We start from the raw sequence: 15,826 nt of genomic DNA, 5'->3' as shown, positions 1-15,826 counted from the left end.
CCTAGACATCCCTCAATCCCTTGAAGGTGTTACTCAAAATTAACCATCACAGATGCTCTTGAATCTTTAGACTTTCCCTTGGAATACACACATATACAGAACTTTTTGGATATCAGAATCCTACTGAAAACTTATTTAAATGTTTTAGTCTTAATCATTCTGGAGTTCATGGTTCTGGGGAAACTGGGACTCAGAGGCGTGTTACCTAGGGGAAAGGGAACTGGGGCTTTGACCTTCCCCACTTGGTTAGAGACGCACACACTAGAATTCCATAGGATTCCATAAATAATGATGGGAATAACTCAGCACTTCCAGATTTGGATTGATTTATAGCTATACACTGGGAAAACTTTTCTTTCTTTCCAAAGATGAAATCACAAGGAGGAATTTTGATGAGAACTCAAGTTAAGTAGGCACAAACTTGCTTGTGGATTTGGGAGGTGGAAGGAGAATTAAAGGGGAGAGAATATTTCATTTACATTGGAGAAATCTCTGAGTTAAATGGTAGGAATGATTCAAGGCTGTATGGTGTTTAGATAAGGAACGGTAAGGAAAGCAGTATTAAATAATTTTTCAGATATTAAGACATTTATTGAGAACCTACTCTTGTAGAAGTGTTTGGGTTCAAAGATGGAAGAGACAGTTACTGATTTAAGGGAATTCAGAGCCTACTGTTCTGGTTCCCTCCAAAAGGGATATTTTCTAAGACTCCCAGTAGATGCCTGAAACTGTGGATAATACTAAACTCTATATACATTGGTGTTTTTTTTTCTTTTTTTGTTTTTTTGGCAGCATAGGTGTTCAGTAACTAAGAAGCAGGTAATATATAAAGTGTGGGTGCACTGGACAGAGGGATAGTTCACATCTTGGCAGGATGGAGTGAGGTGGGACTGGATTTCATCACACTTCTCAGAACAGCATATAATTTAAAAATTAATGATGTCTGGAATTTTGCACTTACTATTTTTGGAGTAAAGTTGATTCTGAGTATCCGAAATAATGAGAAGCAAAATCTTAGGTAAGGGAGACTACCGTGGTGAGAAGAGTTTGCATATATGACAATTGTAAAAATAATGGTACATAAAGACATGGTAGAGAATGGGAGAAGAGAGAAAGCCTGTCTTTCTGTGAACTCGGGATTTGTGAAAGCAATGCTCAGTCAGGGAGAGGATGGGTTGAATGAGTTCACCTAGGAATCAGCAGGACACTTGGATGGGGCTCTCCTTTCAGTTGCAGGTGTCTGGTATTTTGTTCCACCAATGAAGAAGCTGACCAATATAACAGTGCATTTTACTTTTAAAGACCTGCAAAATTAGAATTCCCTAGTTTTTATTCTTAACCTAATCTCATGTTTAATGGCACTAGTAGCAGCTCTTGTTTAACAAGTATTTATTTTCATTTGAAGTGATCTTAGGGGACCGGGGATTTAGCTCCATGGTTCCGGCACCTGCCTGGCAAGCAAAAGAACCCAAGTTTGATCCCCGGTACCAAGAAAACCCCCAAAGCAAAAAAATAAAAATAAAAACAGACTGAAGTGATCTTAGGGGTGAGGGAGACAGGAAAGTGAATCAAATGCTATCTTAAGTGGTGTTACATTGTAAGTGTTACCTCATCTCCTGCTGGTCCTAACGAAGGCTTAAGGATTTTAAGTTGATTGTTTTTATAGCTTTACTCTTTCCTTATTATCCTTTCTTTTCTGTTCCCCCTTTTCATTTTTTAATATAAACAAAATCATACTTTTGGACAGTGGTAATGATTATGCAAGAGCAAGATCTGATTGTCGGCTCCTCCTTGTGTTAATCATTCCTGTGTTACAACACTCTGCCTATTCTTTTTTTTTTTTTTTTTTGTCTCTCTCTCTCATTGAGTTTATTGGTGCATTTTAGGTATACAGTACAGTTATATTCATTATTGGGATCGTGTACCTTTACATGACAGATCTTGGGTCTCATTTTTTCCCCTTATCCCTGCCCTCCCTTCACCCCCTCTTCCCTTTCCTATTTACAAATACTTCATTTCCATTTTTTCATTTTCTCATATTTTTTTCTTTTCCCTTAATTACCTTTCCCCTACCCTTCCCACTTCCCCTACACCTTTAGCCCTTTTCTTCCCATTTCACAGTCAGTTATCTCACTAGGATCTTATGTACTATTACAGTTTATTCACACCAGGGAAACTATTCAGTATTCCCACATGTGACTTACTTATTGCACTTAGGAGTATATCCTCAATATGTATCCATTTTCCTATGAATGAATCTAATTTCTCATTCTTTATGGCTGAGTAGTATTCCATTTTATAGAAGAAGCACATCTTCTTTATCCAGTCTCCAACTGATGGGCAAATGGGCTATTTCCAAGTTTTAGCTATTACAAACTGTGCTTCTCTAAACATAGGTGTGCATATATCACTATGATATGATTCTTTTAATTCTTTTGGAAAGATACCCAGCAGAGGGATGACTGGGTCAAATGGAACCTCTAAACCTAGTTCTTTGAGGTATCTCCATATTGATTTCCATAGTGGTTGCACTAATCTGCACTCCCACCAACAATGGAGAAGGGTTCTGTTCTCCCCACAACCCCGCCAACATTTGTGATTGTTTGATTTCTTGATAGCAGCCATTCTTTGTGGGGTGAGGTGGAATCTCAGTGTTGTTTTCATCTGCATCTCTCAAATAACCAGTGGTGTGGAACATTTTTTATATGTTTACTTGCTTCTTTTACTTCTTTGATAAATGTCTGTTCACTTCAGATGCCCATTTTTGAATTGGGTCTTTATTTTTGGGGGGCTGGTCTTTTATAATTCTGTATATATTCTAGATAAGAGCCCTTTGTCTGAGGAGCAGCTGGTAAAATTTTTTTCCCACTTTGTAGGTTGTCTTTTGGTTCTGTTGATGGATTCTTTTGCAGTGCAGAAGCTTTTTAATAAGATGAGATCCCAGTTGTTGATTCTTTCTGCTAGTTCCCGTGCTACTGAGGATTTGTTCATAAAGTCTTTTTCTATGCCAATGTCTTCAAGAGTTGTGCCTAACTAATCTTCCAGCAAATTTAGTGGCTCTTTTTTAATATTTAGATCTTTAGTCCACTTGGATTTTAATTTAGTGCATGGTGAAAGATAAGGCTCTAGTTTTAACCTTTGGCAGGTTGAAATCCAGTTTTTCCAACACCATTTAGTAAAGAGGCTATCTTTCCTCCAGTGAGGATGGTCAGCTCCTTTGTCAAAGATGAGGTAGCTGAGTATGCCTGGAGTTGTTTTTGTATCTTCCAGTCTGTTCCACTGATCCTCAGGTCTGTTTATTTGCCAGTATCATGCTGTTTTTATCACAATGGCTTTGTAGTATAGTTTCAAATTGGGAATTGTTATACCCGCTGCTATGAGTCTGTTGCCTAGGATAGCTTTTGCTATTCTAGGTCTCTTCTGATTCCAAATGAATTTTTGGCTTATTTTTTTCTAGTTCTGTGAAATATAGTGTTGGGATTTCAATTGGCATTGCATTGAATCTGTATAGGAGTTTTGGTAGTATGGCCATTTTCACTATATTGATTCTTTCTACCCAGGAGTGGGGGATATATTTCCATTTTCTTATATCCTCTTCAATCTTTTTTCAGAGTGCTGTAGTTTTCAGTGTAGAGGTCTTTTGCTTCTTTCATTAGAATGATTCCTGGACACTTCATTTTTTTGGATGCTATTGTGAAAGGAATTGTTTCCCTAATTTATCTCTCAGTGTGTCTGTTATTTGTGTACAAGAAGGCTATTGATTTTTGAGTGTTGACTTTGTATCCAGCTACTCTGCTGAAAGTGTCAATTAAGTCAAGAAGTCTTTTGGTGGAGTTTTTTGGGTCTTCAATGTAGAGTATCATATCGTCAGCAAATAATGAGAGTTTAACTTCTTCCTGTCCTTTCTTTCTCTGCCTATTCTTCCTGGGGCTTGGGTTTATGTCTCACCACTGCCCTGGGGTTATGATTTATAGGTAATTTTTCAGTAAAAGACAGGGGAAGTCTTCATCTTCAAATACAGCAATGAACTGTGAGAGAGTCTAAAACCATTAATGTACACGTTTACCATTTCCTTGTATTTGAAAATAAAATATGAGTTAGTCTCAAGAGGAAAGTGATCCCATAATCCTCCTTTCAAGACAAATGAGTTGTACTAATATTTCAGCTGTAAGTCAAGAACTTATTTGGGTAAGTTTTTCTCTAGCCTTTGTATAGTTTATTAATTTTCAAGGAAAGATAATTGATGTTCAGGGAATTTTCCAAAATAGTTTTGTCACTACCAAGCATTTGATTCTTGGGAATCTGCATATTTTATTGCTGTTGCAGAGCCTTACACAAATGAGTGATGAGCAAAGAATGAAGTGCATCAGTTGTGTAACTCTTTACAGAAGGGTCACTTACAATTGGGAGTCACAAATCTCTGGGTTGTGTGACTACATGCAAGAGATGAATATAAATCAATACCAAGTATTTCCTGAAAGAAAGTCGTTAATACTGAGCTAAATGTCTATATTGAATTTTAAAAAGTATACCACATTTATAACAAATTATAGAAATTTGATTGTATCACTAAATAGCTCAAATTAATTTAGAAAAAAAAACTAGCCTTGTAATGTTATTGCATTTGAACTCTGAAATTCATTTATGGCAAATATGAGAAGGACATTGGTTTTGATACTTTGAATTAGAAGAACAATTATTCAAGAATTCTTTGTGATTAAAAATTGTTAGCTGGGTGTGGTGGCACAGGCCTGTAATCCCAGCACTCTGGGAGGCTGTGGTAGGAGGATTGTGTGTTTTTGTCCACTGGACATTTTAGCAACTTAGTGAGACTCTGTCTCAAAATAAAAATATAATAAAAGGCTAAGGATGCAGTGTGAAGGACCTGTGTTCAATCCCCAGTAAAATCCTCTTCCACACACTCATACCAAAAAGTGTTATTGTAGAATAACTTCTGGCTATTCCTGCTTAAAGAACTAGTCTATAGTCAAGCTTGGACTTGGGAATATATTCTTGCTCCAAAGAGACCTATAAATACAGAAAATAGGAAGATATCCATGCAGATGTCTCTCAGGTTCAGTGAGGGTCTATTTTAAAGACTCCTCCAGGATACCAAAACCTGTGACACCCAAGTCTTTTTTAAACGTCAAACGATGCAGTATTTACATATAAACCATACACATTCTCCTGTATACTTTAAATCATTTCTAGATTACTGTAATACCTAGTGTCATGCACATGTTATGCAAAGTGTTGCTATATTGTATCGTTCAGAGAATAATGACAATGGGAAAAGTCTGCACATGTTCGGAGCAGATGCAGTTTTTAAAAGTATTTTCCATCCACGGTTGTTTGAGTCCCCAAATGTGAAAACCATACATATGGAGGGCTGACTATGCTAGGAATCATTTCTACTCTGACTTAGTAAATTAATTTTGCAGAATAATAAATCAAGATATTAAATATAATGCAGCATCTTTTGAATTTATTCCATTGTTTTATTGTTTTTCTTTTAACCTTAAATTATCTGTCAATCTTCATCACTTAATTTTTTCTTTTAACTTTCCTTTTTTTGTTTGAAAAAATATCCCAAGTTGGAACCTAACCTGGGCAATTTAGCAACTTAGTGGCATCTTGTCTTAAAAAAAACAAAAAGTCTGGGAATGTAGCTCAGTGTTCAGTCAGGCCCTGGATTGAATCACCAGTAACACACACACACACACACACACACACACACCAGTCACTCACTCACAGAGAATATTATCCTTTTTAGTGAAGAGAATGGCCACAAACCCTTTTTTTTCAATTGTTTCCGGTTCAGTGTCACCCAGGATATTGCTGCTTCTCCTTCTGTGGTTAAAATAGCGCCTCCTATGTGTGTAAGAACAGAAGCCAGCGAAGGGGCCATGGCTGTCATGCGGACACGGAGGCAGGAAGAATTGAATAACTGAGTCTTATTGGCACCTGTAAAATATTTTCCTCCTGGAAATTGAAAAACAGCTCCTGCAGAGATATTGTATTCATGCAGAAATGAAATTGGAACTTGGTAGAAAAATCTGTGTGTTAAACTGGATGTGATGTAAAAGCTTGAATCCAGGTAGGTTCTGTTTCAAGGGAGTCCTTTCAGAAGAGCCTTAGGGCAGTGTTTCCCATCCAGCCCAGGCCTGAGTGCATCAAAAACCCCTGGAGTTAACACACACGTGCACACACACACACACACACACACACACACACATCCTAGAAAGACTGTGAAAATTAGTCGGAAGGAGAGGCCAAAAGTCCTCTCCATTGGATTCTGCTTTGGGCTTGGGTTAAAATCATGTGGAATTTCCCCCGCATTAGCCAGGTTTTCCGGCAGACAGGTACCTTTAGAGAGACAAGCACCTGGATGGTAGCACACACAGCTGCAGAAACTCTTGCTGAGTGGGTAGTTGCCGCCCAGTCACCCAAGGTTAGCAGCTGCTGTCAAGGTCAGCCTGAGTTGGGGGGGTCAAGCAGAAAAAGTCACCACACTGTTCTTTGGGCAGGCCTCTCTGCAGCCAAGAACTGCTCTTGCTTAAAGATTATAGGAGGAATTTTCTTAATTCTTCTGTCTCTGCTTCAAGAAACTCTTGAGCCTCCAGTTACCAGCTGGGTTCTTGAGTGTCTTCATCAGATAGGGTAAATATCTTTGTGGCCGAGGTGGACTTTGTATGTTCAGTAGCTCCTCTGTCCTGCCCAGACAAACCCATTTCCTTATTGCTTTCATGAGTATTTATTATTCCCCTGCTCTGTGGTGTTTTAGGATCCAAAGCTATAGGGAATAAGAAAAATAAGGTCCATGTCCATAGGCCATACCCCATCCCCCCATTACCTCTTGATCACATGATTTAGACCACATCACCTGAATCCAGAATTGTGTCCTCATTTTTGTTTTGAGTTACATTTGTTTCTGTTCAATTGTCTCCTGTAATACTGAGCTAAAGACTGGCTGGCTCCTCACTGTGGTTTCAGGAAACATCGCAGGCAGCGATCTCTGCCCAGCTCAGAAGTCCCATCAGGCTTTCAGGCAGGTTGTCAGGAATTTCTAAGTTTTGGGGAAACTAGAACAATTGGCTTTTGCTCTGATGTCCTTGGGCTATCACTTGGAGGGGATTTATTTTTGCTGCGGTCTCTGTGTCTTCCTGGCTCCTAAAAGCAACTTTTTGTATCTCCTGTGATCTTTCCTGTGTGCTGAAAATGAAGTTGAAACTTTAACCTCTTACTGCTTTCTCAAATCCCAGAAGGTTTCGTATTTTAGCATGAAGACATTTTGTTGGTTCTTTTCCAGTTATAAGAGTTTCAACTCTCAGTTATTTTGTATCTGGGTTGAGATTCATGGGTAGAATTTCAGAAGCCTCTAGAGAGAAGCCTGGGGGGTGGAGAAAATCTTTAAGGAGAAAAGGGAAAAGGGCCAGTTTCACATAAAGAGAACAATTATTTGTGCTTGCTGAAATGTGGTCCCCAGATAACTAGAGATTGTAAGATTTTTAATTAGAATATTGAAGTTTTAGTTGCTATACTTAATTTGATTAATCATAAAAGCATTGCTCCTTTTTCATTTATGAGAGTCATGTTTCCTTTCATAGCAGACTTTTTAAATGAAGTACAAAGCTAAATAATAAAAATGTGTCTAAATAAAAGATAACACTAAATATTAAATCATACACGTGGCATAGAGATGACAGAAATCACAGTGTTGGTACATACATGATCAGTGCTTGATAAACATAATTAAGTGGAAAGCCCAGAGCAAGTGTCTTGTAGGAAAGCTCCCATCCCTACAAGGTCAGAGGCACACTCCACCCACAGCAGGCCGGAAGCTGGGGGAGGTAAGCTTTACTTTAAAATAGAACACGAATTATGTATGCCAAACATTGCAGAGTAGCAATAGCAAGCTTTGTGGGTTCCATAAACAGTAACTGAGTGCCTACCATTGAAAAGAAATAAGTCATATTTTGAGGGACTCAGACTTGGGAGACAAAACATCCAGGACAACTCTTTCCTGCCAAGAAGCTCCGGAGAATGTGGGAGGCTTGGATGAAAGAAGTTTCATCCCCTGCTGAGAGGTCAGAGTGCAGAAAGGCAGAGAAAAGAACACGAGGTACTCTGGTGAGTGCATTACTAGCCTAGAGCCTTGCCCAAAAGTCATCCACTGATTTTTATTACACAAGACAGCCACACTGGGAGGATAATAAGCAAACAGTGGACTCTGAATGAAAAGAGCTTAGAAGCACAGCGATCCCTCGCATAAGGACAGATGTGTGTTCTGAGAAATGCGTTGTTAGGCAGTTTTGTGGTTGTGCAAGCCTCAGAGAGTACACAACCCAGAGGACAGAGCCTGCTGCATTCCTCAGCAGTGTGGTACAGCCTGCTCCTCGGCTCAAACCCACCCGGCTATGCTGAATGAATGTAGCTAAGCAGGAAAGGTACAGTAAAAATTCCAGGTGGTAGGAATTTTTCAGCTCCATTTACAATCTTATGAGACCACCACAATGTATGTGTCCTTCATTGACTGAAATGTCATTGAGCAGCATGCGATCCTTAGGGACCGTAACCTTTGGGTTTTCTTTGTTATTGGATTTTATTTCAAAGATGAAAACAGTGAAACAAAATGTAAATGGAAACAAGCCATTCTTCTCCTTATTTATATTCAGGAGTGAATCTAGAAAGACAATAGCAATTTTATTCCTTCCCTACGCCTCTGTTGTTCCTCCTTGGGTCCAGGGTGGAGCCTTTTTTCGTTGTGTCCACCCTGACCTATCACATCTGCAGTGCATGCTTAGGCAACCTGACACCGAAATTCACCTTCTCTTCCAATGCTTCCCCCTCCCTGGGAACCAGAAAGCTGCTCTGGGCTGAAGGCTCCTTCTCTTTGGTATTTGTAGTTGTTGAGACTTCAGAGCCCCCTCAATGCCACCATGTTTATTTTGGGGTGCAGCTATGAGAAGGTCCGCACAGACAGACAAGAAGCAAAGTACCGTGTACCCAGCAGGTGGCAAGCCTATGGCAAGTGTACCGCTGCAGGCAGGCACAGTCCTCTGCTGCACACGAGCCAAGCTGCCCACCGACCTGAGGGGCTGCATGTGCTGCTCTCAAATTAGTGAAGTATGAGCCAAGATCTGACAAACTATTAGCGTGCATACAGCAGCAAAGACCATGTTAATTGTATACAAGCACGCCAAATACAAACTTTTACCTTTCAGTAAAAAGCTGTTCACATCATCGAAAGCTCTGTTATTGTAGTTTTGTTTTTTAAGACAAAAGCTGTTAATGGATGAGTTTTTTTTTTTTCCATGCTAAAACGTCAGTATTCAGGTTTAATTGCAGTGTTGGCACTTTTTGATAAGTAAGTGGGTTTTGGGTTGTAGTTTGGGTGCTTGGTCTATAAAAGTTTCACTATCACTGACCTAGGGTATAAAAGCTAAGTCACCCAATCCTCAGAATCACCCAATTAAAAGCACCAATGATTTTCATTGTAAAAATGATATTCTTCACATTTTTCTTTTACTTTCCTTGAGTAAATGAATAGTTGTATGCACAATGTCCACATGTTGAGTTTCTGCTTAAAACAGGTAAAAGATCTGCTCAGATCCTTAGCTTGAGTTTTCCTGGTATCTGTGGTCCTCGTCACAGCTGTCATAGAAAGAATGATGCTGTCACACGACTCCCGTTCCCCTCGCTTGACCTCATCTGCTGCTGGAGCCTCTCTTTAGAGCACAGTTCTGCAAGCTGAAAGACAAAGTCCCATGTTCTACGATTCAGTTCAGATAGGAGAGGTGTACTGGCCATTTACGTGGGGAAATACCCACGGTGAAACTAGTGTGTGGTGTTATCAGGGAAAACGTGTGTGCCGGCATAGACCAGGATAAGACCCAGGCCAAAACGCTCCTAAGACAAGGGACCTTGAGCCACCTGTTTCATCTTTCTGATTTTCCCTTCTGGAACAAGAAAATACTAATTGGATTGTAGGGAGGCTTGTGTGACAGCAAAAGGACCTCCCTTCTCTTTGTTTTGCTGACCCCAACCCTTAGTGGTGGGGTCTCTGGCAGTCTCTCTTTGCTGCCTTGGATCTGCCCTTTTGTTGCCCCACATTTATTTTTATTCTATGAACAATTTGCAATTTGAAGCCAAAGAATATCTGAAAGTATTGTATTTATTGAATACCTTTGTATGTTTTATTAATCTTAAACTAGCTCCTAACATCTTCTTTTTGACAATATCTATCAGCAGAAACTACTGGCTTTTACAAAACATCTGTATGTTTGGTGCTGGTGGTAGGGTTGGCTTTACTGGCTCCTAATACTAAAATGTCCCCTATCTTCACATACAATGTTGGGCTCAGTCTTGAATGATTTTTCTAGTTTCAGAGCTGAAGTGGCAGCTTTTCTCGAGTTAGGTATACAATCTCTGCATTCATGTCAGCTCCTTTGTGTGTAAAATGTTCAGTTGGGGTAATTTAGCACTGGCTGGAGCTCAGCATTTCTGGGAATAAAGGGCGGCAGCATCCTAGGTAGAGGGATGCGTCCAGGGACCCCCTGGATGTGTGGGTAGCAGAGATCTAATCTGACCTGAGACTTTGGACCAAGCACTGACAGTACAGTGGAGGGGAACAAGAGAGCTCCTCTACGCACTCTTTGGCTGGATCTAGAAACCCAGTCTGTACAAGAGCTGATTCACAAAGCAAAACATGAACTTCATTTTACATGGGTATGGGGATCTTCGCAAGAAAGCGAAGTCTGAAGAAATAACCAAACCACGGTACTTTTATACTTTTTGGACAAAGAACAATAAATGTGTGAAGGAAGGACAGGACAAATGAATCTCTGGCCAGGATAATAAATTCTAGGGATGTTACTAGGAGATATACGGGGAATGGGGTATAGAAGCTAGTTGAAGATAAGGGTTACCTCAGATCTGTTCGTTCAGGTCCTTACAGTTTCTGTTCATCGAGGCTATTTTCAACCTTGAAATGGGAAGACCATCCCTCCTCAAGCAATCTGTATGGTTTGCTGCACGGCAGTCAAGTTGAATGACCCTTTCTGAAGTTATGGCTCCTCGCGCACTTTAGGATGGAAGTAGTGGATATAGCACTTTCAGCATATCGCCCCTTAACTTGCCCAGCAGGGTCTTCTCAGAGATCCTCCTGTTGTAGCCACGAGTCATCAGAAAATGGTGGACAATCACAGTCATCCTTGCACAGTTCATTGCTCATTTTTCTGAGGTTGCTATAAGACCCATGGAGGGAAAACTGTGACACTGGATGTTTGTTCTATGCATCTCTTCACTGAACAATTCTTTGGGTGATGCCTACGTAATAGGTATCTTGTTCTTGGTACCCAAATTGAGTGCCTTTCCAGTATCACCTTCACTGAGAGATCAGTCTGCAACAAGGGCCTAGGTGGTGCGCTGCCTACCCAGCTCTGTGAGACACTGGAGAGAGGGGCAAGCCTGCCCAGGAGGGATGCAGAGGAGGCAGATTCTCTGCCAGGATTGTGGCCATGGTGATAGCCTTGAAAACTGAGGCATCAGTGGCCTGGCTTCTAGCCCCAGCTCTGCGTGTGTAACGCCTACCCAGCTCTGTGAGACACTGGAGAGAGGGGGCAAGCCTGCCCAGGAGGGATGCAGAGGAGGCAGATTCTCTGCCAGGATTGTGGCCGTGGTGATAGCCTTGAAAACTGAGGCATCAGTGGCCTGGCTTCTAGCCCCAGCTCTGCGTGTGTACCCTGTCCGGCTTTCTCTAACTCATGGCTAGTGTCCTCATCTTGAGCCAGGAAGACAGCACCTCCTCTCTCATGTCTAGAGGTTGAAGTGAGGCAACACTGATCCTGTTTGAGAGATTTTCCCTCAGGCCCCAGCAGTGTGCGCCTACAAGATGGTGAGCAGGCCTATGAACTTCAGATGTGTCCCTATTCGACCAATGCAGAAAAATCCTGTCACATCATTACTGGGACTTTCTTCTCTGACGATAGAGCCTGTTGTTAGAGTTTCACTGACTAAATCCCAGGTCTTTCCCTTACTGCCTGTGTGAATTTGCAGAGATCATGCAACCAATCTGAATTGCAAGTTTGTCATCTGTAAAATGAGGATAATAGTACATCATCAGGTGACTCTGAGATAGTTTGTCCTGAGTAAGCGGGTGCCTGCTTGGAATCCTAGTGACTTGGGGAGGTTGAGTGAGGCGGAAGGATGGCAGGTTCAGGCCAGCTTGGGCAACTTATCAAGACCCTGTGTCACCATAAAAGATAAGTAATAAATTTAAAGCAAAGGCTGAGGATATAGCTCAGCGGAAGAATGCTCCTGGGTTCAAAACCCAGAGAAGAGAACATGAATGAATGAATGAATCTGGATAGAATGCCTGGCACACACACTGAAAGAATTCTTTATTACTACTGTCTTGTATTTTAAAATACTAGTATATGGGCCGGGGATTTAGTTTAGTGGTTCCACCACCTACCTTGCAAGTTCAAAGACCCGAGTTCAATTCCTGGTACCAAAAAATAAATAAATAAAATAAAATACTAGTATATTATTTAGGTTCAAAAAGGAAGGAATTTCTGACATACTGTAACACGGATGAATCTTGAGGATGTTTTGTTAAATGAAATAAGCCAGACACCAAAGGGCAGGTACTGCATGAGTCCACCTATCTGAAGTCTCAAGAGTAGTCGGATTTACAGAACCAGAAAGAGCAGTGGTTGCCAGGGGCTGGGGGTGGAAGAGGAATGGGGAGTGTAGTGTTACAGGGTTTCAGTTTTCCAAAGTGAAAAGAGTTCTGAAGATTAGTTGTACAACATCAGTGTACTTAACTGAATTGTACATTTAAAAATAGTTATGGTAAATATCAGTTATGTGTATTTTATAATAATTTTAAAAATACTCATTAAGCATGTACCCAGTTTCAGGTAACAGACCAGGTGCAAAGAGAGTCGGTGTGTGTGAAAGAAACACGACTCTTGTCTCCCCGGTGCAATTCAGTCGGCGGCAGTGAGGGCAGTGGGCAGCTGAGATGAGGCCCTCAAAGAGGAGCGCATAGCACCCTGGGTACAGGGACTGACCTGGTGAGGCCAGGCAGGGCCAGGAGCCACACTGAGCAGGAGAAGAGCAGCCACTCTGGGAGGGGCCCTGCACGTGTGGAGTGCAAATTGGAGAGGCCACTGTGGCCGGGGTACAGAGGGGACGGAAAGGGTGGGGTGAGAAAGTTCGGTCAAGCCCGCGGGGTCCAGGCTGCAGGCCGTCGAATTGGTCCTACCTTGATATTTGCTGGGCCTCACATTGCATAAGTTTAAGTCCTGACAGGTCACAATCAGGCTAGCATCCCGCTATCATCATGTTCCATCCTCCTACCTTGAAAATATTTCTCTGTAAGTAAAATGTCAAAGAAAGGTTCGTGTGCAACCATCGTTTTCATATCACTGAGAGTCAACAAAGAATCGAAGAGGATTGACTGTGACTCTAATGGTACACAGCGTTCTGTTGGTTCAAGAAGTGGATGAGTAAAAAATTCTTATAGTTAATACATCATTTCTTATAACATTTTTTGCCTTTATTGTAGCAAAATCACTGATTATGTGCTAGTTAAAATTTTCACACAATTTGTGTCCTTTGACAAATACTGTTAGACAACTTTTTGTAACAGTTCATTGGAATATGATTCATCTACTATAAACGTATCTATTTAAAGTGTATAGCTTGAGTCATTCTAGTTCTGAAATGGTTTCCTCTTTCTTTCACTTGAAGGAACTTGCCCTGTTGATGCCATATCAACTTGAACTCTTAGTAAAATCTTAAAGCAATACTTAGACCTGGAAATGAATCATTAATAGAACCCACGCTCAAGCGATGTAATGAGACCTCATGATTAATAACATTTCTCACAGAAAATATTAGAAAATTGTTCCATTGGGTTATGTCAATCTCTCTATTTACAGCATATTGCAACTTTTGTGATCTTCTCAGCAATCTCTCAATCTGATAAATGTGGAGTCTGGGCAGCATGTTTTTTACATATTGTGTTGGTCTGGACATCTACACACGGGTAGGAGCAGTGGGAATGGTTTAATACTGCATCCTGCCCTTCAGCTGCCATGGGCAGTGTTGTGCATGTTGGGGGGCTCCTGATCTATGAATTGGAACGCGAAAAGAAGCATTGTAAACACACTTAGCCCAGCAGGGCAACTGTGCTTCACTGCCTGAGGTCAAGTGTATCCTCGCATCTGCAAGGCATGCACTGGCAAGATGATTGGCCTTTTTCTCTTCTGCGGGCGTTTCTGCTGCTCAAATCCTCCCTGTACGCTAGAGCAGCCACTGCCCTACCAATGTCAGTGTTAGCAGCCACAAAGCCCTCAACAGTGCAGGGAATTCAGACAGAGCTGTCTGTTGTTTCAAGGACTTGGGGCAAGGACCATGGGGAGGCATTTCGTTCTGCTTTAAGCTCACACTCCTGGAGCATTTGGAGGGCCCTTGCCACATCTGCCCCGTCAGCTGTTCATCGTGGTATACACTAATACTGCCAGGAAGTCCTTGCTTTCTAACATGTGTTTGAAGTCTGCTGACAGGGCTTTTTGTTTTATAGGAACTGGTGAAAGTGGCAAGAGCACCTTCATCAAGCAAATGAGAATTATCCATGGGTCTGGATACAGCGATGAAGACAGAAAGGGGTTCGCGAAGCTGGTTTACCAAAACATATTCACAGCCATGCAAGCCATGATCAGAGCAATGGGCACCCTAAGGATTCAGTATGTGTGTGAGCAGAATAAGGTAAAGTGTGCAGAGCATCGGCTCTACTTGTGAACGCGTGCCTTTGTAGTCTAGCCAGTGAATGTCTTGGAACAAAAAGATGTAGGGTGCTTTTGGTCAGACGCTGGGAGAGGTGCCTGAGCCCCAACTATGGACTGCAGATTCGTGAGAGGAGTGCGGTGGGTTTAGTTGGCTCTGTGATTTTGTTTCTGTAGGAAACAGAGTTGGTAGTGTGACACCACACAGTGTGCATGGGAACTTACTGAGGTTGCTTGTTTCAGGCAATGGAAAAGGAAGACATACACATTTTTCTCTTTCAGCCTAGAGACAGTTTATTTCTTCAGTGAAGCAATGGAGATGTTGGGCTTATAGTGGCCAGGTTTTCAAGAATTCCCAGTCTAAGGAAATATTTTCACTAATGTCTTCAGACTGCTTGGAGAATTCAATAAGGTTTGTTTGTTTGTGTTGGGTGCCCGCCCTTCCTGGGAACTAAGCAGTAGTTTATGGGAGCAGGGCTGCAGTTCCCGCTAGCAAAGTGCTCTCAAGAAGTGATGGTGTCAAGCTGGCATTTGCTTTCCTGTTGCCACTGGTTATTAAAAATACAAACCTATTTAAGGCCAGAGGAAAACAATGAAAGGGGAGAGTGGGAGGGCAAAGCAAATGAAATTTCACATGGTTATATTGGAATACAAATCCCCAGGAAAATAATACTGCATCTGAGAGCATCAGGAATCTAAATTAGAACTTTGAGTTTATTTAAAAGAATTGACACGAAGTTACGCTGTGACGTGATGAGGAGGACGATTCTGTGTCTCTCCTGGACCTGATTAAACAAATTTAGCTACGAAATGCCAGTGTTGCGTAGACTTCAGTGTGGACAACTTCATCATGAACTTGTGGCTCCTGAACTCACGTGTATTTAGACAAAGGGCCTCAAAGCAATCAAATGTTTAATTTTTGTTCCTTGGTGATGGGCTTATTGGAAAAAACGGTGTGTGAAATGTTTTAGACATACCTTTTTGTCCTTTGCAACTTCTTGTCTTTTTTTTTTTTTTTTTTTTTTTTTTTT

At 41.3% G+C, this 15,826-nt stretch overlaps 1 protein-coding gene across 1 annotated transcript in view; it reads left to right on the top strand.

Annotated features, from left to right (window-relative positions):
- Gna14 (G protein subunit alpha 14) overlaps positions 1-15,826 on the top strand; it is a 183,584-nt gene that overhangs the window by 87,736 nt on the left and 80,022 nt on the right. Inside the window, exon 2 of the mRNA XM_033757747.1 lies at positions 14,594-14,778. Within this exon, the coding sequence (XP_033613638.1) occupies positions 14,594-14,778 (185 nt within the window). The remainder of the gene's footprint in view (positions 1-14,593; positions 14,779-15,826) is intronic.

This window comes from Fukomys damarensis, unplaced genomic scaffold (assembly GCF_012274545.1).
Source record: "Fukomys damarensis isolate Sample0158 unplaced genomic scaffold, DMR_v1.0_HiC HiC_scaffold_31, whole genome shotgun sequence".
NCBI lineage: Eukaryota > Metazoa > Chordata > Mammalia > Rodentia > Bathyergidae > Fukomys > Fukomys damarensis.
Note: the sequence above shows the minus strand (reverse complement) of the source record. Positions and strands in the feature narration are given on the sequence as shown.